Source organism: Lissotriton vulgaris, chromosome 5 (assembly GCF_964263255.1).
Source record: "Lissotriton vulgaris chromosome 5, aLisVul1.2, whole genome shotgun sequence".
NCBI classification, from domain to species: Eukaryota; Metazoa; Chordata; class Amphibia; order Caudata; family Salamandridae; genus Lissotriton; species Lissotriton vulgaris.
In genome coordinates, this window is record NC_141693.1 from 982,700,645 (window position 1) to 982,724,647 (window position 24,003).

The 24,003-nt window shown below is 51.0% G+C and overlaps 1 protein-coding gene across 1 annotated transcript in view; it reads left to right on the forward strand.

The window, feature by feature from the left end:
* Positions 1-24,003, forward strand: part of MMP21 (matrix metallopeptidase 21) — a 114,684-nt gene that overhangs the window by 36,901 nt on the left and 53,780 nt on the right. The window contains exons 3-4 of the mRNA XM_086920251.1: positions 2,730-2,869; positions 20,919-21,060. Coding sequence (XP_086776377.1) covers positions 2,730-2,869; positions 20,919-21,060 — 282 coding nt within the window. The remainder of the gene's footprint in view (positions 1-2,729; positions 2,870-20,918; positions 21,061-24,003) is intronic.

Consider the following 24,003-nt stretch of genomic DNA (forward strand, 5'->3'; position numbering starts at 1 on the left):
TTTGCTGGATGAACTAGGCGCTCTACCCCCAACACTCGCCCAGAGCACTTGTTCACTTTTTGCCCTCCCTACCTAGTGGACGTCAAAGTCCAAAAAGGATGAATTTGGCAATTAACTGAGTTGGTAGTAATGCCGGGCTCCTGTGGTTCTATGGACAGAAGAATTCTCTGCATTATCATATTTACAGTTTTACCTTTTCTGTCATAATTGCAGTTACGTTTGTTTGCTGGCAAGAGGCCCGTGTCATGGTAGTGAATTTCAGTCAGTCTTCATTTTTCAGCCAAAAGAAATTAGACTGCAAGAAATTGTCATTCACTTTTCAGGTAAGCAACTGCCTACAAATACCAGCATGCTTAGAGTTAATGGCTGGAAAGCCAAGAATGCGTGAACGTCACCCCTGACGTCAGCCCAGTTGACAGCTATGATAAGAGTCATAGAACGTCGTAAAGACCATCAACTGGACTGGGTGAAGGGCTCAGGTCTGACATGAGAGCGGCACATGCGACCTCTGGCGTGCCACCCGGGCACCGGAGCTTTTTCACACACTGCAGCACATCAGTCTATTCGTGCCCTGTCGTGCCATCACTCAGCCTGCCACACAAACATCTGCGCCATAGAAAGGCACAGATGGCAGCACAATTGCAGCTAAAATCAAACCCGGCTCTGAGACAGGTGAAGACTGTTTACAGCACCTGCGCGATGAGCAATTACCGTAATAAAGGAGTTACGGCCTCCGACGGAATGCAAAGCACACCTCGGCAGGCGAGCCAGCCTCGCGATGATGGAACGAGCGGCCTCCTAATGACATCAAATCAGGCAGACTGAGGGAACAGGTGGCACGTTCAAACGACATTATCGCCCGCGCCTGAAATGGCCTCGCGCGCCACCGTGCGTAAAGCGCCAATACAATCCAAAGCAGGCCGAGGCGCGTGCGTCGGTAAACACCGCAGCGGGGGGCGTATAGTGCCCAAACCATTTCTATCTCTGCCTCAGTTGGTTTATGCGGCTTTTAATAAATGTGCATTTTTAATTCTTCCCAGCGAGCCATCGTCCTTATTAAAGACCTATAAAAACAATATATGCGTATAGTATTGTGGTCTGAAATATAATTGGCTAGATTCCTTGCGTCAGAATGTCAGAGCAGGTACAATTTTGAAATACATGGACTACATACCTCGAGAACCACAAGGCACAGTTAAAATTACGAATGGATGTGTTACCCATACCTTACTTGACCTCTTAATAGCACGGTGTTACGTCATGGGATATATGCATGTGCATCAGATAAGTGTCAACTGGTCCATTGTGTGAAGGTGATTTTCAGCCCGTACTGTTTTTTTCAACCAGCAGCTTTAAGTATCAGGGACTTGAATTTTTCCTTTCCCTTGTAAACATAGGGCTACAGGCCCCAGCATGCCCACGGGGGCTTCTGCCTTAAAAACAACAGATTTACAAGCCCCCTGCTCCTTTTTTATGACGCCGTTGCGTCACTTTTGTGATGCAGCGTTGGTGCAAAAGATGCGCCATGGTGCGGGTTATTTACAACGTGACGCATCTCCCAGATGCGTCACGTTGTAAAGCCCTGCGCCAGATGGAGGCATTCCATCGCAGGGGGTGGGGGCACTCAGTCACTTTTGGGCCCATGCTGCGTCAAAACCCTGCGCCTGCTTGAAGAAGGCGTAAGGATTGACGCAGCATTGTGGATACAGGGCCCCCCAGAGCATTGCGGGAGCTGCGTCGTGCTTGCGACGCAATTCCAGCAATGCGCCGCTTTTACAGCACAGATGCGTGTGCATCTGTGCCGTTTTTTGCACCATGGTGCGCCGCATTGTAAATGCGGCGCAACAATGCGGCGCATCCAGGGTGGCGGAGCTGCGGCGCACAATAACTGGCGCATCCCTGGGGATATGCAGGGATGCGCCAATTATTGTAAATCTGCCCCAAAGATTGGCTGAAACCTATCCTCACACATGAAATAATTGACAGCAATACACCGCCCTACTACTTCCAATTTTCCACACCCGACCAAGATCTTAAAAAGTGAAATTTCTTAGTACATAAATGGGTGCTCTAGATAACTTTCGCCCACAGAAAGTCCACACAATCAGGAAGTAAATTCGTACGTGGTAACAAAAGCAAGCATTGCGCAGCCATAAAAAAAATATCAAAACTAATCAGCGCTTTAGATTCCGATTCCCCGTTATCAGGTTGGATTGAGTGAATACTTCTATCCAGCAGGCATAACCTCTTTCCCACGAATTGCCACACCATGGAAGGAGTACTATTGTTAGCTCAGTCAGTGTCAGTCCTCAGAATACTGGCATTAACTGCTGCCCTTTTATTGCATTCTAAGTGTGGTGAGTGTGTTCTAAGTGTGGTGAGTGTGTGAATGAGGGACACGCCGCTGACAGTCAGCAGACGTCTGTCTGTGGTAGATAACATTAAGGAGGCAGTTTGCTAAAAGCCTTATTGCAAACATGATGTTGGTCATCATAAGCTCTTAATGACCCTTTCCTATCAGCATTCTCTCAGAACTATAAGTGCAGGGCAGGCCATTAACAATGGTTAATGCCGCTGACAGAGTCCAATAACAAATAAAGATGTTTCTGTATTATAATAGATCTCGGATAGATAAGAATGGCAATGCCTTCTCTTCATCGTGAAATAGAGAGTGAAGATGGCTCGTCTTCACCATGTTTGACTGCGCTACCTTGTCTTTCCTATCTCAGGTCGCCACTTGGGCTGCACGCGCTCCTTCGATGGCTCGGGCCAGGAGTTTGCACACGCCTGGTTTCTTGGAGATATTCACTTCGATGATGATGAACATTTTACAGCTCCTAGCAGTGACAGCGGTATCAGTCTTCTGAAAGTAAGTAATATGGGATTAAATACATGGAAATGGTCATACTTAAGACATATCTCTTGTCCTCAGAGATAGGAATCGGTTCTCAGTGAAGGAGGATGCTTTGCGAGGTTCACCCATCCCATTAAATATGAATGAATGAATGAATGAATGAATGAATGAGTACTCATTTGTATAGCGCATGGTTACCCGGAGGCATCCCAGCGCTGCAGTGGTCCAATTCATCCCCGGTGAGATTAGGGAAATAGGAAGGTTTTCAGCATATTCCTAAACCAAAGATGGTTCTCCTCCATCCGAATAGGGTCGGGCAGATTGTTCCAAAGTTTAGCTGACTGAACAGAAAAACGTCTGCCACCCATGCGGCTTCTCCTTATTCGTGGGACTGCCAGAAAGTTCTTGCTGTTGGATCTAAGGGTCCTATATTGCTCTTTATACTGTGTAGCTCCCTGTGAAACACAGAGACCATCCTGGAGTAAGGTTTCTCAAACTTCTCAAAAGAACGACTTAGTTTGCCTTCAGCACTATGTATGAATCTCGTTGACTACTTTTTTGTGTCCAGTTCTTTTTTTAAAAAAAGCACTTTGTATCTCATAGGGAAGGGCTAATTTATCTGCAAAATGTATCTTCTGTCGAAATTTGTACAACTGTCCTTAATTACATTGTTACTGCAATCAAATCAAGAAAAAACTATGCACTTTAACCTCTGGGTAGACAATAACTACTCATTCAAGTATTACTGTCACTAGTTCATTGCATTCATTTTAAAAGCTTTTACGTATTTTTAATCTTATTGGATCTGTTCATGGTGATGATGGTTTGTTTTTAAAGGAATTTTGACATAACATTCATTTGATATGTTTTTGTTTTATTGCATGAACTGTATAAATGCAGAATGGTTTTAGTTTGTTCTTTTATGCTCATAAGTATTGGCCGGATGAAGATATTCGGACTTAGTTTGCCTTCGGTGGCCTCAATATCGTAACAATCGTCATGGTTTATAACTAAGTCCTACTTGGCACCTCATTTTGGACCCAGCCATGAGCAAATCAGTCATGACCCTGCTCCTAGGGGAAAAGTCCATCGAACTGCCATCCAGGTCCTCCCTGAACCGGAAAATAAGCAACCCAGGACCGGTTTCGCCTTTTTTATGGCTCACCAGCAAGGTATAGTTTGGTTCCAGTGGCACAGGGTGCACGAGACCCAAATCTAGGAATGCTAATCCCACTTCGGGTGTCTCAATAAGGGCTACAAAAAAAGTGATGGATGGAATGCTTAAATGAATCTCAGCCACTAGGGATTACTCAGGCCGCATCCCAGTGCCCATATGTGAGCGGTTGTAAAGTAGTGAAGAGGTGACTAGCTCTGAGCAGGTGATATGGTAATATATTTATTAACAATATTTTTCAGCAAGTATGTCATCACAAGTGCACTTTGGATCAAGCCAAGGGTTTATGTAGAGTTTGGTGGATTTATGACAACAGCCAAAAAGTCGTGTATGTCCTGTTTGCTGCACTGAGTGCTATTCACGTTGATGCACTCTTAGTACAGGGATGAGACTTCCGCCATGTCCCTCATTCGCCTAACTATAAATAAGCAAATTCAGCCCTGAATGTGAAAACCCGTAACTGCACAATAGGACAGGTAACTGTTCTGCAGGTTTAATAAGAAGAGGAATAATGTAAGTTGGGCAGGATAGAACGTTATGGGATCATTAAACAGGTAGAAGCCGGTTGAGTGGAAATATATGGTGACATTACCTCTGCATCTATATGACACAACTGCACCAGGAATAACCATTCTTAACGTTCATGTCAGTTTGCTGGTTTATGCAATACAAAATGGTAGAGCCGCTTTTAAATGGTTGTTATGAAAATATAGCTTGAAGTCTGAGAATTCTGTCAGATCCGTGACACTTAAATCCTCAGGCAGACACTAGAATGTACTGTGGGACAAATGCTCGACATCTATAATACTATTGCCACCTTAAAAATGTATGATAATACCCCTATATTGAACGATCTTCACAAGAGCAGTGCTAGTATAACGGTGTAGCTACTGATTAGTATAGGAAACTCTGGCTAGGCAAACTGCGCACCCCCCCCTGCTGATCCTTTGAAAACACAGCACTTTGAAACTTCAGTAGTTCCTCCATTAAGAGATCACCCAAGCCTGGAATGATCTCACGGATGAATTAAAATTGGGTCCATCAAAAGGTTGCACTTAATATAAAGGAACTTGCATACTCCAGACCCGGCATGAACCTCTCCTTCCAAACAAAATCCCTGGAACACCCTTAGCTATCACAAAAGCTTTCTAGGCACAAACCTGCTTGCCTAGGTTTAGACGTAGATGACTACTCCCTTTGCATGATTTATTCTGTTTGATTTCCTCTGCATTCCTGGCTCCCTTGTTACTCCTTCCACAATGGAACCTCAGGTAAAATGACTTTGAACCTAAACATTACACTTCAAATGCACTTCAACTTCTCTGTAGACGATGCCCAACTGTACCAAAATCCTGTCTGTGCTGCTTCCCACTCATGGCTGACCGCCACTTAGTCTTCTGTGGCCTCGAACCCTGAATTCCCAACCAACACTCTTTAGAAACTGCAACCTGTTGTGCACATGAAACACCAAGTATGTTTATTCTTGCTGCCTTTGCTGAATTTTCAAGTTGTCCACATAATTTTTAAGGTTGTCGGCATGAAAACATAGTCCTTAGATGTTCCATGCTTTCGAGTTTCTTCGCCCTCTTTCTTCTATGTGTTTCCTCATTACCCACCTTCTGATCGAGTACGTAGACCTCTGTTTACTCCGCTTTAAAAAGGCACCTTTTCTATTTGGCTTTCTGCAGCTGAAATATTAGAATTAATGCAATTTCTCATGTTTAGGAATAGGAGCTCACCCTGGTTTAAGCTGGCCAGGCTAGGATAGTCCTGCTGTACAATTTAGTTGCATCGTTGTTGTGATTGTACGCCTGTGGAGAATAAATTCACCCCCCCCCCCCCCCACATTACCGTTTATGCTTGTTTTTATGATGAGGCATGGTGTAGATGTTTCTCATTGGCGTAATGTGGAGCCCCCTTCAGAGACCTCCCTTTCCATGTAGCAGAGAAAATAAATTTATGTTTAAAGTATTTTATTGAAGCAGGGCGAGGAAAGAAACAACAAAACAAACATAGAACCACAGGTGCCTCTCAGAATCAGTGCGCATGGTACATTAGATACATAAAGGCAGTCCTTTCGACACGGTGGGCACAGTCGTGCCTGGATCTCACAGCTCGCGCTCCTGTGGGCGAAAACAAAAGGGGGAAAAAGGAAAAAGGGGGAACAACCCTGCCCCTCCTCCCACCCAGCCAACAACCCCCCAACCCCCAAACCCCCTCCCCCACCCCCTGTACTGTGGCGTCAACCACTCGCTCTTCCCCTGTGGCAACCTATTGTCTACCCCCACTACCAATTGCCAGCTTGGGCCGATTAAACAGGCGGGTCTGGCGGCGGTGTCAGCCGCAACAGTCTAAGATACCTAGGGCAAGTGATTTCTTTGAATTCTGAGCATAACAAATTATGGAAGGGTGCCCACAGCTCCTCAAAAGCGTCTACGTCCCCCGCCACCACTAGGGACAGCTTCTCCATGCCAAGGACATGCCACAATCTGTGCAGCCAGCCGACAACAGTGGGGAGCGTGGCGGAGCGCCAGTGAATGAGTATGTTCTGTACTGCTGACCCCAAAGCTATCGCTGTCTGTCTACCCCTTTTAGATCTGAGAGGGTACATCAATCCATTCGGCAAACCCAGTAGGACATATGCAGGGAGACGGGGTAGTTCAATTCCAAAGCATTTGTCAACCTCATTGAGGACCTCCTCCCAGTAAGGAGCCAGAAGGGGACAGTCCCACAATATATGAGTAAGTGTGCCAGTCTGACCACAGTTGCGCCAGCATGTCCCAGGTATTGAGCGGTCCATCTTATGTAATTTCTCAGGAGTGCGATACCAATAGGTTGTGATTTTGGTGAAGGTCTCTGTGAGCCCGGTGTGATAGGCGGAGTGGCGCGCTCGGTAGGAGATGTGGTCCCATTCAGTATGGCTCAGCACTCGACCAAGCTCCCGTTCCCACCGCTCCCTACCCGGGTTGTAAATGTGAAAGGGGGGGGTTGCAGCATCTTATACAAGTCAGAGATGAGCTTGGCGTCCGACCAGCGAGTCACTATCCAGTGCTCATACGCTGTGATCGTCCGGTCTGCCGTCGCGCGCACTTGAGGCTGTAGCGCCCAGTGACGTGCCTGCATATACCGCATGCGTTCCGTCTCGGGGAGGCCATAATCCCGACGCAAGTCCTGGAAGGGAACGACACCTTCTGGGCCATATAGGTGATATAAAGTGAAACATCGGGCCGCCCGCTAGTGATCATAGGCTCCAGGCTCCATACCCGGGCCAAAGTCCGGGTTACCAATCAGTGGCGTGAAGGGAGAGGGAAAGGTAGTGAGTTTGTGCTTGGTAGCCACAGAGTCCCACACACGAAGCGGGACCCGCGTCACAAAGGAGGCATAAAGGTTAGGGGGCCGATGGGCCCTTCTCAGGAAAGGCACCTCTTGTAGCGTTCTGCCTGCTACCGCCTGGTCCTGAAACAGCCAGTGTTTATCCGATTCCCACCGGCTCCACTCCACCAAATAGCGCAATTGGGCGGCCTGAAAATACTTCTGCAGGTCTGGTATCCCAAGTCCACCAGACTCCGGCGCCAGTGTAGCTATGGTCCGTTTGATCCGAGGCCTACGGCCCTGCCACACAAAACGTGCGATGGCCGACTGAGTCTCCGCGAGCCATCCTTTGGGGGGCTGTAGCGGGAGCGCCCTGAACAGGTACAGGACCTGTGGCAGGAGGGTCATCTTCACTGCGGCCACCCTGCCCAACAGCGACAACGTGCCCCTGTCCCAGCGGGCCAATTCCTCCTTGATCTTTGCACTCAAAGCTGTGTAATTGGCTGTGACCATCGCGGGGAGTGAGGGTGCCAAAAGGATCCCCAAATACGGAATCCGGTCCTTAGACCAGCTCAAGGGGAAAAGCCTCTGCAGGTCAGCTCTGGTGGCGCTAGTCAGCGAGATATCAAGGGCCGCAGACTTCCCAAGGTTCACCTTGAAGCCCGCCACCGTAGCAAAGAGGTCCAGTTCCGTGATACATGCAGGCAGGGACCTCCGCGGGTCGTCGAGTGTCATTATGACATCGTCCGCATAGAGGCTGAGAGCATGATGGAACTCTCCCATCCGGACTCCTATGATGTCGGGGTTCTGGCGGACCCTTTGAGCGAACGGCTCCATATAGAGAGCGAAGAGCAGAGGGGACAGCGGGCACCCCTGTCTTGTACCACGCTCTATTGGAAAGTGCCGAGAGCTGCCCCCGTTCACCCGGACTACTGCAGATGGGAAACGGTAGCAGTTGAAAATCAGGTGCCGGAACTTCTCGCCGACCCCAAACTTGCCCAGGACCTTCTCCAAATAAGGCCAGTGCACCCTGTCAAACGCCTTTTCCGCGTCAATGGAGAGGAGCATGCGTTCCCCGGGAATCCTCGAGGCCTTCTCAAGGATATGAGTCACTCTCTTCGTGTTGTCCACAGTCTGCCTTCCTGGCACAAAGCCGGCCTGATCCGAGTCGACCATGCCCAGGAGATGAAGCGCCAGACGTGCCGCCAGAATGCTAGTGAAAACCTTCAGGTCTGTGTTCAAAAGTGAGATTGGGCGGTAGGACCCGCAAGCAGTCCGATCCTTGCCCGGTTTCGGGATCACAGAGACCGTAGCCTGAAGAAATTCAGGGGGAATGGCACCCGGCTCCGAGAATGTATTAAAAAGACGCGTCAAAAGAGGCGCGAGCTCCTGGCAGAAGGTCTTGTAGAAGAGAGGGATAAAACCATCAGGTCCCGGGGCCTTACCAGTTTTGAGCCGGGAGATCGCCGTAACCACCTCCTCAATCCGGATCTCCCGCTCCAGATATTGGGCCTGATCCGGCGTCAGCGACGGGAGCGACACCGAGTCTAGATAGTCCGTTTCAGCCCGTGCGGAGGGGGCCTCGCCAGCGTAGAGGTCAGCGTAGTAGTTGCGGAAAACTTCCGTGATCTGCCCGTCCTCCGTGACCGACCCCCCGGTAGGAGTAACTAACTCCTTCACCCGGTGCTGTTGGTGTTGCACCCTGAGCTTGTGCGCCAGGAGCCGGCCGCACCTGTCCCCACCGGTGTAATACTTGTGCTTCAGGCGAAGCACCGCGTACTCCGCTCTGTCTGTGTCAAGAGCGGACAGGAGTTTCCTGGCGGCCTTCAATTGCCTCCAGACTCGGGGGGCGCCCGTTCTGTGATGTACCTGTTCCAGCTCCCGCACCCGTCGAGTAAGCTCGTCCCTTTTGAGCTGGCGATCTTTGTTCTCCGCCGAGGAGATAGCGATAAATTCGCCCCGGAGCACAGCCTTCAGGGCAGCCCATTGCGTCGCGCGGGTAGTGTCGCCGTTGTCGTTTACACGTTGAAAGTCCGTTATGGCCGCGCGGATCTGTTGCACCGTCGATCGCCTGTGCAGTAACGTATCCCTAAGACGCCAGACCCCCCTCGGACGAGCCACTGGAGGTAGACGGAAGGTGCCCTCTACCGGTGCATGGTCGGAGAGAGAGAGGACCCCCATGTCGGCATTCGAGGCCAGTTCGAACATCGGGCCCGTCACTAGAAGATGATCCAGCCTCGCGTAGGACTTGTGGGCATGGGAGAAATAGGAGTATGCACGAGTCGCGGGGTGGAGGCGGCGCCACATGTCGTGCATATCAAGCTCCTCCAGTCGGGTACGAACCGAGCCCGAAAGCTCCCCCAACTGGTGGCGCCGCTGCACAGACCTGTCCAGAGTCGCATCAAAAACCACATTCAAGTCCCCCCCCCCAGTACAATGTGCCTGTCAGGAGTGGATGCCACGTCTTCCAGCGCCCTGTGCAGAAATTGGTCCTGACGGTCATTGGGGCCGTATATGGAGCCTACAGTAAACACCAAGCCCCCCACCTTAATCCTATATGCCAGGAGTCTCCCCTTCTGCTCCGCTACCTTCTGCAAAACCTCCCCTCTGAACCCTCTTGAGAACAAAAGCGCCACACCTGCTGTTTTAGAGGCACTGGAAGAAAAGAGTTGCGTGGGGAACTTAGGGGTGCGCATTCTGGAACAATCCTTGGCCAGCAGGTGGGTCTCCTGCAGTAGGCAGATGTCGGCCTGGGAGTTCTCTAACAGGGACAGGACAGCCCGCCGTTTAACCGGATTATTCAGCCCCTTCACATTCAGAGTAACAACTTTAAGGGCCATCACGGAGGGGAACACCAGAAACGCTCATGAAGGCGGGCAAGGCCCACCGGGCAAAACTCAAAGGCCACAGCAAGAAACATCATCTCACAGCGAAAGCAAACTTCCCAACGGCACAGTACAGTCCCCGAACCCCAAAACACCCCAACTGTGTGGACCCCCCCCTCCCCCCAGAACCCCGCACACCCAGCCCCACACTCCTCCCAACCCCCCTCCCCCCAGCGAACCCCCAAACTCGAAACTTTCCCCAACAACTCCCCTTCCTCCCCCCCGCTCCCCAAGCCATTCAAAAGCGTCATTGTCCCAGTCCGGTCCTTATCGGACAAGGCCGTGGAGAGTCGATCAAGTGGACGTCCAGCCACCACCACCAGCACCACCGCCCCCCCTACCCCTAGAACCCCCGCACCTGCAATGGTGAAAAGCTAATGTAGACTCCCCCCGGAGTAAGTTCAGGCCGTCAAGGCCACATCGCCGTTCGTCGTCGCCCTGGAGGCCTCCTGGATGGCGCTCGACATGTCCGCTCGAATCGTGGGCGAGTCAGGCCTCACAGGCGGCGGGGATCGCCTCTCTCCGACCTGTTGCCAGCCGTCTCGAGTGCTTCGCCTGCGGCGAGGCGCCGGGGTGTCCGTGTCCGAAGCCGTGATCCCCAATACTCCGCAGACATCCTGGAGGGACCGAAGCTGATGCAATGTTCCATTCCACCGGAAAATCAATCGGAAGGGGTGCCCCCACGAATACTGCGTTTCGTGCTCCCGAAGGAAGTCCGTGGCAATCTTAAATGTTTTCCTCTTCTGCAACGTGATCGTGGATAAGTCCTGATATAGAGCCACCGGGTGATCTCTGAAGCGGAAAGGCTGCTGCCGCCGCACCTCGCGGAGAATCCGCTCCTTCAAGGGGAAGTCCGGCAAAAAGGCCAATATGTCCGGGGGGGGCGCCGAGGCCCTGCGAGGATGGCCAACCCTGTGTGCCCTGTCGATACGTATTTGGAAGTCCTCAGACTCCCCCAGGATTTCGCGGAATAGGGCTCCCAGGTAGGCGGCCACGTCCTCACCCTCTTCGTTGGACGGAACACCCCGGACCCTGATGTTGTTCCGCCTGGACCGGTTTTCAAGGTCCTCGGCGTGGGCCTGTAACTCGATCTGTTGTTCCCGCAGCCGTAGGACCTCTTGCTGCAAGTGGGTGATCTCCTCGTCCCTAGAATGACCAGCCGCCTCCACAGTGTTAACTCGCTCCCCCAGGGAGTCCACTTCTCTTCGGACTTCCCGGACCTCTCCGGCCACCTCCTGCTTCAAAGTCTGAAAATCCTCCCTCAAGGAGCTAAACAGGGACTCTAGGAACGACCGGGTCACGGGGGGCTCTCCGCCGTCAGCGCCCCTGGAGTTGGCCGGGGGGCTCGGGGCAGGCTGGCCCCCGCCGCTGCGCAGGGCACCGCGCCCCAACATGTCCGGCAAAGTCCGATCGCCTCTCCTCTGCCCCCTGGCATTCGACATCTTGGAGAGGTGGGAATCGCCGACGTCCACAACTCGGCGAGTAGGCGCCACAGGCCGGGGCAGCTGAGCAGCAGAAGCTGGCCGGTCCCTCAGTCACTGGTAAGGGAGCACCGCAGTCCAGAGGCCCCGGACGAGGCCGGCGGCTGCTCCGAGTTCTTCAAAATGGCCGCCCGTTACAGGCAATGGGGCCAACTCCCAGGAATCGAGGCCGACCCCCGTCACGGGAACACATGCAGGGCGGACAGTCAAAGGGCAGGCTCGCAGGGCGCGAGGCAACCAGGGCCGGCTCGCCGGGATGTGCAAACACGCTGGAAGCACGACCTCACTCCGTTGCGGCCAGGGGGGGAACCGGAGCAGCCACGTGAGGTAGGCCTTCTCGAGCCCCGGTCTTGCGTAGTTGCCGTAGGTCGGCTACGCCTCCGCTGCCACCGTCTATTCAGCTCCGCTCCGTCGACGAAGGCCGCTTCGGCACCCACCCAGGCCACTCGCAGGCGCTGGGTCACCTCGCCGGAACACAAAGCCCGAAAGTCTCGCGGCTCTCGGGCTGCCCGTAGGTCTCTCAGCGGGCACCGCCTCGGTCGGCACCCGAGCGGAACCACCGCCGCGGCGGGACAACCGGGGCTCACCGACTGCTCTGCACCACCACGGGGATCACCAGGTGTGGTAGCCGCCCGATCTGGGGGAGATCAGCGGCTGTGAGCGGTGCAGGGTTTCCAGGGGCTCGGGAGCTCTCGGCAAGTGCGTCCTCTCAGCCCTCCATCTTGGCCACGCCCCGAGAAAATAAATTTAAGGCTTTGAGGCGCCAACCCCTGAAATCTGCGATTATGGCAGCTGATCCGGCTGAAGATTAATAAAGTCCTCACACACCTGATGAGAGAACCAGGGTTGTAATCCTTAGGTGTTGACAGTATACTTGTCGGTTTGGGGGACCCTCAGTTCCAGAACCTCACGTTCGCACAAGAGCCAGGAGTTGATACTTGACATTGCAAGCCTCTTGGACCTTGACTTTTCTTGCCCTGGGTAACTAAAATTAAAAATAATAATAATAAAAATATGATAAATCTGTATGTACTAGTAAAAAAGACGTTTTGGTTTTTGCACACATTGTCGCATGTAACCCCGGCACCCACTGAGTTGCATTAAGTCAGTGCTTTATGACCGAATATTGTCCAAAATTGGTGCAGTTACGTGCAATCTGCAATCACCGCTCACGTCATTATTTGAAGAGAAAACATGCACAGAGGCTGTACGAGCGACATTAGTCGTTGCTGACAGCAACACAGCTCAGGTGTTTTGAGCCTGGACTGGTGGTTTTTTAGGTCTCGCCTTTTCCATTCCGAAGGAATGGGAAATGGCGAGAATTCAAGTGCTCAAAATACTCGTGAAACCACAGGTTTTTTCGTGCGGTTTTCTTCGAGTTCACGTGGCCAAGGCACGCGCTTTTGGGCCATAAACTTTCACGGCCATCTGTTCCCCAGCTCCAGCACCTCCCCTCTCTCTCCCCGCGCACAGCCTTACTTGGATTTCTCCTCCCCCTCCCCAGCCAGCTTCCCCCAGGCCGTATTCCCTCCCACCTTTCCTCCTCTCTCCCTGCTGGCATCCCCCCTCCCTTCTCGCCCAGTCCTTCTTGTTTGAGTCTGTCTTGCCCTTTGCCCTCTTCCTTCCTCCTCCATTTGTCCTGGCGCCTCCATTTCTCACCCCGCTTGGCTGCACCTCTTAACACCTCCCGGCTCCTGCTCATATCTCTGCTGTAACGCATTAGACCCACGATGGGTATTCGCCGATTCATCGCTTTCCTGCCTCTTAGACTTCCAGTTCCAGCGCTTAAAAGCCTCTTTTCCCCCCAACACCGTCTTGTCAGGCCTCCATCGCGTTCTTTCTATTGTCACTGTTATGACTCCATGGCGTCTTTCCACATAGGTGTCCTTTCAGTCAGAATCTCTGCCTCCAGTTTTTCCCCATCCTCAGAGTCTATTTTACGTTTTTGTCTTTTTGCCGATCTCAATTCATCCCCCATAGCCCGTCTCCAACCATCTGTTTACTTCCATTCCTCTTCCTGTAGTCCCTTCACTTCCATCTGCCGTGGCTCCCCCTCGTCTCTTTTCACATTGTTTGCTCTCCCTTGTGCTTTTCTATCCTTTTCTTTGTCCACTTCCATCCCACCCCCGTTCACTCATCTAAACCCAATTCTTCCGTTATGTTTAATCCCCTTCTATCTCGCCGAAATTTCCCATGTCTTCACCTTTACTCTCATTCCGTTCACGTCAGACTAAATTCTCCCCTCATGCTGATCTAGAAGTCCTATCTCCGCCATCTAGGTTTCAGTTCTATCGCCACCCTCGTTCACTGACTGTAATATCTCTCCCAGGAGTTGAGTTCCATGAAGTAAGTGGGCGGTCATGTGGGCGCTATCTGCCAGCACCAAATGTGCACACCAGGGGCCGTGGATTCTAAAACACCACTGTGAAATGAAGTCCCCACAGTACCCTTGTGAGCCTTCTGCCTCCTCCCGCGTGCACGACCTGACCTGCCAGTGACTCGCGCCACACACTCTCTGAACCTCGGCCGGTCACACTCTGAGCCGAGACGCGCGCCTTTATTCCCTCATTCTACCCGAGCTGCGCTGTCTTCACAGCCGGGTGATTGAAGCTGTAAGGACTTCCCCAAGGAGAATGCCTTTGAGTGCCCCAACCAATCACCGCCGCCTCTGGGGGTGTCTAGTTACACTGGGCTGTACACGCCGCTCAGCTGCCTCATTGTATTGGTGACCCTTCTTTAGTTCAAGGCCTCTGTTTGGTGCATGAACGAAGCAGGCACTAATATTTCTTTAGGTGTTTTTTAAAGCACCTTTTGTAGATTTATACAGTTTAAGTGCCAGGTCGTTCATAACAATACATCTTGGCTTTGGGGATAGATGCTCCACTGTGGAGGTGCACGTGTGTTCTTTTACATCTAAACCAGCGTACGGTGTACATTTCTCAGCAATCCCCATACAGATGCAATAGGTCTCGCATTCACAAGAGTTTGAGCTATTACAATTGCAAATAACAATGCCTTTTATTTTTGTTTTCATTTTAAAAACATAAAGGGCTTTGTCATTTACAAAACCAATAGCTCCAACTTTCTACTGTGAGACCTATTGGCAACGCCAGTGCTTGTATTGTGGGTCGCAAGTTTTTAACCCCTGTTTTTCGGTGGTGTTAATTATGTTATTTCTGGCAGTTTCAGGTGTGATTCATCAACCTTAAACACGGTGGAATTATCGCAGCGCATACCACTCACTGGGGGGATGCTACTCAGGCCAACTATACCGATGCTGGGTTACTCCTGCTCATCATACCTATACCGAGGCAGTCATTTCCACCTTGTAATTTCGATTCTGCTGAATTTTAGAAGTAACCACCTTATTTTAAGTAAAGGCCAAAGGCTTCATCCTAGCTGCTACACAACATTGCAGGCAAGGAAACAAACCAGAGCTGGGGTTAGGAAGATTTTCTATTGACAACCTGATCAACCTGTCGTAGTTTGAGGAAAGGTCCCCCTTGAGTGCAGGCACAGATGGAGCCATACACTGTTTTTAGGGCTCGCCTGCTGATGCGCTTCTGCGCATAGCTGGCAAAGCTCTATTATGGCTTATCCAATGTTTAACCACCACTGGCGATTCTACTGGCGATTCCTTGCAGTGCATGTGCTTTTTAGGTCATTGCGCAAGGGCAAGCCCTAAAAAGTGCGTGCACAATGCCACCAGCCGCCTGCCTGCCTGCCTCGCATTACCACATCAAAGGCAGCCCTCCCGGCGCATTTCTCACCCCCTAATTATTCACGGCCGGCCGGCCGTACTTTCAGTTTCGTCTCCTTTTAAAACTTGTTTAACTCTTTTTTTCTATTGTTGACTCCCATCTTTCGCCACGAGGACTTGTCCTCTTCCACTGCTTCAGTTTTACAGTCTGTGCCAGGGTTTCCCTGACTCAGTGCTTTATTATTCAGATGCTCAGAAACAGAGGTGGTCGTCTCCTCTCCCTCCCTTTGTTTGCAAAGCAATTCAGGGCTTCGCCACCCTTCGCGGCTTGCAGTTTGCCTAATCTAAAAATCCCAAGGCCCCTCACCCCCACACCATCTCCTGCACATTGCTGTTTATAAATTTCAGTGCTTTAGCAAAATATGACAGACTGATAATGTGCAGCGCAGACTTTGCTTGTTTTTTTTCTACAATGGCTTCGATTGTTGGCTTGAAATGTACACTGTTCGATTGCCAGAAGCAGGGCTTCGTAGAAATAAATACAGGCTTATATCTAAATGTGTTACAAATAAAACCGACATATTTCCTCTATCACAAACCCTAATGGAACTCGCAGACTGTGTTGACGTGGCGGTCTGTGAGTGTTGGGTAAGAGAGGCAGAGTGCTGTACTATCACAGAGGAGACATGAAAATGTATTTTCTTCAAATGTGTGCTCCTATTTGGTATAGGGCTAACAATTTGCCGTTCGAAAACTTCAGAGCACTTAGACGTTCCAGAGCAGCAAGTACGCACTTTTTGGTATACTATATTATATTACTATTGTAGGTATCGGTGCCTTGTATAGCACCAACATGTAGCCCTCCAGTCACGTCCGATCACTTGCATAGCCTGCAGCGATTGAAGAAAAGCTAGATATGCCACGCGGCATTGTTTACAAGCTAGACACATTTCTTCATTTATATATTTATTTGTTTATTTATTGGTATTTTGCGTAGTGCCTACATATTACGTCTATACATTTTAGAGCTTTTTGACTCCCCGAAGGAGGAATGAGCCGGGCTTGAGCTAGCCTTTAAGCTAAAGAGACTTTTTAAAAATGTTTTATTCTCTGGATATTAGTATAGGTCCTGTCCTTTGTATAGCGTCAACATGCCATCTTTCAGACACCTTATAGCACATTTTGATCCTAGAGTGCAAAAAGGTAGTTGCTGTATATTCCCTGGTAGCTCCGTTTACCTGACTCCTTTACAAAATAGAAAGAAAATAACCGAGGCACCCACCACACAGCTCCACAGATGCACCCACCACACAGCTCAACAGATGCACCCACCACACAGCTCCACCTACACATCTCCACCGATGCACCCACCACACAGCTCCACCGATGCACCCACCACCCAGCTCCACTGATGTTCCAACTAAGCTCCACCAATGCACCCACTAAGCTCCACCGATACACCCACCACACAGCTTCAGCGATGCACCCATCACAGAGCTCCACCGAGGCACCCACCACACAGCTCCACCGATGCACCCACCACACAGCTCCACCAATGCACCCACCACACAGCTCCACCGATGCACCCACCACACAGCTCCACCTACACAGCTCCACCGATGCACCCACCACACAGCTCCACCGATGCACCCACCACACAGCTCCACCGAGGCACCCACCACACAGCTCCACCGAACGACCCACCACACAGCTCCACCGAGGCACCCACCACACAGCTCCACCGAACGACCCACCACACAGCTCCACTGATGCACCCACCACACAGCTCCACCGTTGCAGCCACCACACAGCTCCACCATTGCAGCCACCACACAGCTCCACCATTGCAGCCACCACACAGCTCCACCGATGCACCCACCACACAGCTCCACCGAGGCACCCACCATACAGCTCTACCAAGGCACCCACCACCCACCTCCACCGATGCACCCACCACACATCTCCACCGATGCACCCACCACACATCTCCACCGATGCACCCACCACACATCTCCACCAGGGCACCCACCATACAGCTCCACCAAGGCACCCACCACACAGCTCCACTGATGCACCCACCACACAGCTCCACCAAGGCACCCACCACACAGCTCCACTGATGCACCCACCACACAGCTCCACCGATGCACCCACCACCCAGCTCCACCGATGCCCCCACCACACAGCTCCATCGATGCACCCACCACACAGCTCCATCGATGCACCCACCACACAGCTCCATCGATGCATCCACCGCCCAGCTCCAACGATGCACCCACCACAAAGCTCCACCGAGGCACCCACCACACAGCTCCACCGAGGCACCATTCAGCTCCACCAATGCACCCACCACACAGCTCCACCGATGCACCCACCACACAGCTCCACTGATGCAACCACCACACAGCTCCACCGATGCACCCACCACCCAGCTCCACCGATGCCCCCACCACACAGCTCCATCGATGCACCCACCACACAGCTCCATCGATGCACCCACCACACAGCTCCATCGATGCATCCACCGCACAGCTCCAACGATGCACCCACCACAAAGCTCCACCGAGGCACCCACCACACAGCTCCACCGAGGCACCATTCAGCTCCACCAATGCACCCACCACACAGCTCCACCGATGCACCCACTACACAGCTCCACTGATGCAACCACCACACAGCTCCACCAACACAGCTCCACCGATGCACCCACCACCCAGCTCCACCGATGCCCCACCACACAGCTCCACCGACACAGCTCCACCGATGCACCCACCACCCAGCTCAACCGATGCCCCCACCACACAGCTCAACCGACACAGCTCCACTGATGCACCCATCACACAGCTCCACTGATGCACCCATCACACAGCTCCACCGATGCACCCACCACACAGCTCAACCGATGCACCCACCACACAGCTCTACCGATGCAACCACCACACAGCTCCACCGATGCACCCACCACACAGCTCCACCGATGCACCCACCACCCAGCTCCACCGATGCCCCCACAACCCAGCTCCACCAATGCCCCCACCGCACAGCTCCACCGATGCACCCACCGCACAGCTCCATCGATGCACCCACCGCACAGCTCCACCGATGCACCCACCACAAAGCTCCATCGAGGCACCCACCACACAGCTCCACCGATGCACCCACCACACAGCTCCACCGATGCACCCACCACACAGCTCCACCGATGAACCCACCACACAACTCCACTGATGCACCCACCACACATCTCCACCAATGCACCCACCACACAGCTCCACTGATGCACCCACCACACAGCTCCACTGATGCACCCACCACACAGCTCCACCAATGCACCCACCACACAGCTCCACCGATGCACCCACCACACAGCTCCACCGATGCACCCACCACACAGCTCCACCTACACAGCTCCACCGATGCACCCACCACACAGCTCCACCGATGCACCCACCACACAGCTCTACCGAGGCACCCACCACACAGCTCCACCGATGCAAACACCACACAGCTCCACCGATGCACCCACCACACAGCTCCACCGATGCACCCACCACCCAGCTCCACCGATGCCCCCACCATCAGATCCATCGATGCACCCACCACACAGCTCCATCGATGCACCCACCACACAGCTCCATCGATGCACCCACCGCACAGCTCTACCAATGCAGCCACCACAAAGCTCCACCGAGGCACCCACCACACAGCTCCACCGAGGCACCCACCACACAGCTCCACCGATGCACCCACCACACAGCTCCACCAATGCACCCACCACACAGCTCCACCAATGCACCCACCACACAGCTCCACCGATGCACCCACCACACAGCTCCACTGATGTAACCACCACACAGCTCCACCAACACAGCTCCACCGATGCACCCACCACCCAGCTCCATCGATGCACCCACCACCCAGCTCCACCGATACCCCACCACACAGCTCCACCGACACAGCTCCACCGATGCACCCACCACCCAGCTCCACCGATGCCCCACCACACAGCTCAACCGACACAGCTCCACCGATGCACCCACCACACAGCTCCACCGATGCACCCACCACACAGCTCCACCGATGCACCCACCACACAGCTTAACCGATGCACCCACCACACAGCTCAACCGATGCACCCACCAGACAGCTCAACCGATGCACCCACCACACAGCTCCACTGATGCAACCACCACACAGCTCCACCGATGCCCCCACCACCCAGCTCCACCGATGCCCCCGCCACACAGCTCCACCGATGCACCCACCGCACAGCTTCATTGATGCATCCACCGCACAGCTCCACCGATGCACCCACCACAAAGCTCCACTGAGGCACCCACCACACAGCTCCACCGATGCACCCACCACACAGCTCCACCGATGCACCCACCACACAGCTCCACCGATGCACCCACCACACAGCTTAACCGATGCACCCACCACACAGCTCAACCGATGCACCCACCACACAGCTCCACCGATGCAACCACCACACAGCTCCACCGATGCCCCCACCACCCAGCTCCACCGATGCCCCCACCGCACAGCTCCACCGATGCACCCACCGCACAGCTCCATCGATGCACCCACCACACAGCTCCACCGATGCACCCACCACAAAGCTCCACTGAGGCACCCACCACACAGCTCCACCGATGCACCCACCACACAGCTCCACCGATGCACCCACCACACAGTTCCACCGATGCACCCACCACACAGCTCCACCGATGCACCAACCACACAGCTCCACCGATGCTCCAACTAAGCTCCACCAATGCACACACCAAACAGCTCCACCAATGCACACACCAAACAGCTCCACCAATGCACCCACTATGCTCCACCGATGCACACACCACTCAGCGCAACCACAGCATCACTCAGCGCAACCACAGCATCACTCAGCACCACCACAGCATCACTCAGCGCAACCACAGCATGACTCAGCGCAACCACAGCATCACTGGTTCAAATATGTTCTTTCAATGTTTCAAGCTGTTTTCAAGCTTTATTACAAATCACAAAAAGATGTTAATATTTCACTTCTGTTCTTGGATTTTCGTCACAATAAAAAACACTTAACATAATCTTCACAAAAGTTATTTACAAAAGTTTAAACTATTGCCATTACAAATTATATAAATTATTTAAGTATTAATTATTTAAAAAAATTAAAAGCCATTGTTATTTGTAATATCAATACATCTAAATCACGTAAATACTAAACATGTTGCATTACAAATGCTATAGGTGTCACATTTGCAAAAGTTATAACTATTGGCTTTGTAAATGACAAAGCTATTAATTTAGCTATTTTAAAATATAACATAAATAAAAAAAATCATTTATAAGACCAATAGCTCAAACTTTCCTAATGCGAGCCCTATTGCATTTCCAATGCTTGTTTTTACATGTTATTGACGCCTAGATGTTCCAGGTGAGTGAAAAAAAGTCAACCTAAAATCTTGATAACTAAAAATCAATTCTTGTGTTGTCTGTCTCTTCGCAGGTGGCAGTCCATGAAATTGGGCATGTGCTTGGCCTGTCCCACATCTACCAGACAGGATCAATAATGCAGCCCAACTACATCCCCCAAGAAGCCGGCTTTGAACTGGACTGGACCGACAGAAAAGCAATTCAGACGCTATACGGTAAGGAGAGTCCTGTAGGGCCAGGTCAGAATATTTTGTTCAAAGGTCTTCAATTCTCACAGGTTTTACAGTCAAGCATGGACGTGACGTCCTTCAAGGCCCATAAGGGGAATTGCAAGATGGCTCGGCGCTAGGGTGGTGCGACCATTGACCTTGTGAGACACTCTGTTTAGAAATAACCTGCAAGGGCTTATAAGTACTCGCTGCAGAGTTCCTTGAGTATCGGACAGTTTTCAGGCAACAATAAAAATGTCAAGGTAACGCTGGTGATTAATGTTCCTGCTGGAGAGTGATCGAGTTATGTCTAGAGGCAGTTCTGACCCATCATAAAGTACCACAGACACTAAATATGCTTGCTGCAAAGAACGTTTACCATGCAAATCACAGAACTGTATTGTATGTCGATAGCTCAGTGAGTTACTGCTTTTGTCACAGAGATCCTTTTGTTACTTGCAGTTCATAAACTACAATCCTAAATAGCATAGTAACCTATGAACACTCATTAAAGAGCTGCATGCAAACTACAAGGAATAGTGTTGGAACCTTATGTTTTCCCCCAGTCTTTCATTATCCTAATTTCGCTAAAAAGGGTTCGTTTGGGTAGAAATGCATTCTTTTTAGTAAAACCAACCCCCAACCATTGTGGTGCATTTTAAATCCAGAGTGTGTGCTTCTACAGACAAAACACTCTTTAAAATGTACTGCCTACTCATATGGATGACATGATTACTACACTTTTTTAACCCTTATTGTCATATGTAACATTTCCTAGAGACAGATTTACACACATATGATTCGTTGTCTCTATATAATGTGTGTGTGTGATGTTAAGTGCTCTGACACCCAACACTAGTGTGAGAAGCGCTGTAAAATAAATGAAATGCATGTGAGAGTGGGGTTATGGAAAGATGAGGGGCACTGTTGGAGGGTGATAGTGCGGGAATCAGTAGAGAAAGTCATTGGGGAGTTCTAGGGGAAGTTATTTAAACTCTATAAAAGCACCATTTTGGATAACAGAAAGAACTCATATGTCTTGTATTAGATACTTCCCTCCATTACATAGAGAAATTCATTATCCTTCCCCCTAACCCCAAGCACTCATCGTCATGCTTTTTGAGGCTGCAGTGGAACTGGGATTTTGTAGCCAGCCAGCGCACCACCATCAGCCTAGGGTTTGGCCTTCAAAGGAACATGCTTGCTGTACTTCCTGCAAATCATGTTTTTGTATAAACATTTATTTCAAAGATGTTGATCTGCATAGTTGGTGATTTTTCCCCTTTGCTGATTCCTGCACCAGTACATTTAATTCCGACCCAAAAAATGGCAGGTGATGAATGCAAGCCCTTTGACCTTCGTCAATCTTTTATAGCTTTTTTCACTTCAATCTTGACCCTGCTATTGAAGCTCCAGCAGCCATAGCAGAGGGCAGTACTCAAAGGTTGTATGTGACAAGAAGTTTGGCTGGCAATTCATATTTCTAGGAATAGAACTGAAATCACCACCTTACCAGAGATATTCGTGAAAAGCCTGGACATTTTTTTAGTAAGGTTCCAGCCTCCAATGCTTATATAAGGCCCTGTTATAATGGTGAAATTAGATGAAGCGTAAGAACTCGAGAGAACTTTTATTTCATTTTATGTTTGTCAACAGGGTCTAATGATAATGCTTCTACTGAGGCTAAAGAAGAAGCAGATGCCATGCTGGATAGTAAAGAATTCACTTTTGGAATTTGCTGAAATTCATCTTCAAATGTCTCTAATGAGTATCTTTTATCCAAATATCCCGGAATTGTAGACTTGTCAATGTCTTTGTAAATGTGTGTAAATGTATTTGAGCTTGTAAAGCGCAACTGCTACCCGTAGGTTTCCTGGCGCTGTATAATGCTGGGGAACCCGTCCTGGCTTTCCCTGTGAGATGGTCCCTATTGGGCACCCCCAAGGTGAAGCCAGGCATCCCCGGCGTTGATGGGGCCGTTTGTGGAGATTAAGCAAGCTATTGCCCAGAGTTGCTGAGTGGAACCCATGGTTAGAGTGGCACCGAAGGCGAAATTTATCGAGCCCGCTGACATTGGCCCAACCACCCTGCCGCGTCGGGAATTGAACCCTGGTCCCGGGCCGACCTCTGTTTCTGGGTCTGCCGCCTCTAACCAGTGAGCCACACTACTCCACTTTCAATTCTTTTAACAATATCTTTTTTCGAAACATCATGGAATGACAACTCTGTTAATTGCATATTATATTTTACATAACATCCTCCATCTGAAACGTGAAGCATTGATTCAAGCCAATTGACTTTTGTTATGTGCTTAAAGCATGTCTTGAAATTGTTCACCTTGCTCATAAGTATAAATGGTTGCCATAGAAACTGAATCTCATCGCGTGAGATTGAGAAACAGATTACAGTCAGCAGCCCCGGCGTGTGCACCTTTGTTCCATGTATACCCTCTAACAAGAGCACCGAGAGAGACTCTGCCTACCCCGCAGAAGAAGAGTATCTACGCACTTCCGGTTACCCTGCCATCCTGCTCTGCACCCAAGCCAGCACCTGAGCGGGAAGAACAAAACTTGCCACAGCTGCACCAAAATCTCACACTTGCTGCACCAAAACCTCACACTCGCTGTATGGCTTTTGAGTTGACTAAGTACAAATACAGCATTATATGTTTTAAATAAAACAAAAGAACCTTACCTCTTGCAAGAGAGCGAATAGAAATGCTCACGTGCTTCCGTCCATATATGGGAGATCGGGGAGAAAAGACCTTCCGATGGCGTCCCAAACTGTACTCTGTGAATGGTACAGGGAAAGAAACGAGTCAGGTGAGAAGCAAAGAACATAAAAAAAATCCACTGTGGAGTGGGAGATACTGAAAGAACTAGGTGCACTTGACAGCTGTCAACATTGGGATCTTTAAGGAATATCCAAGGTGGGCAACTTACTTGATAG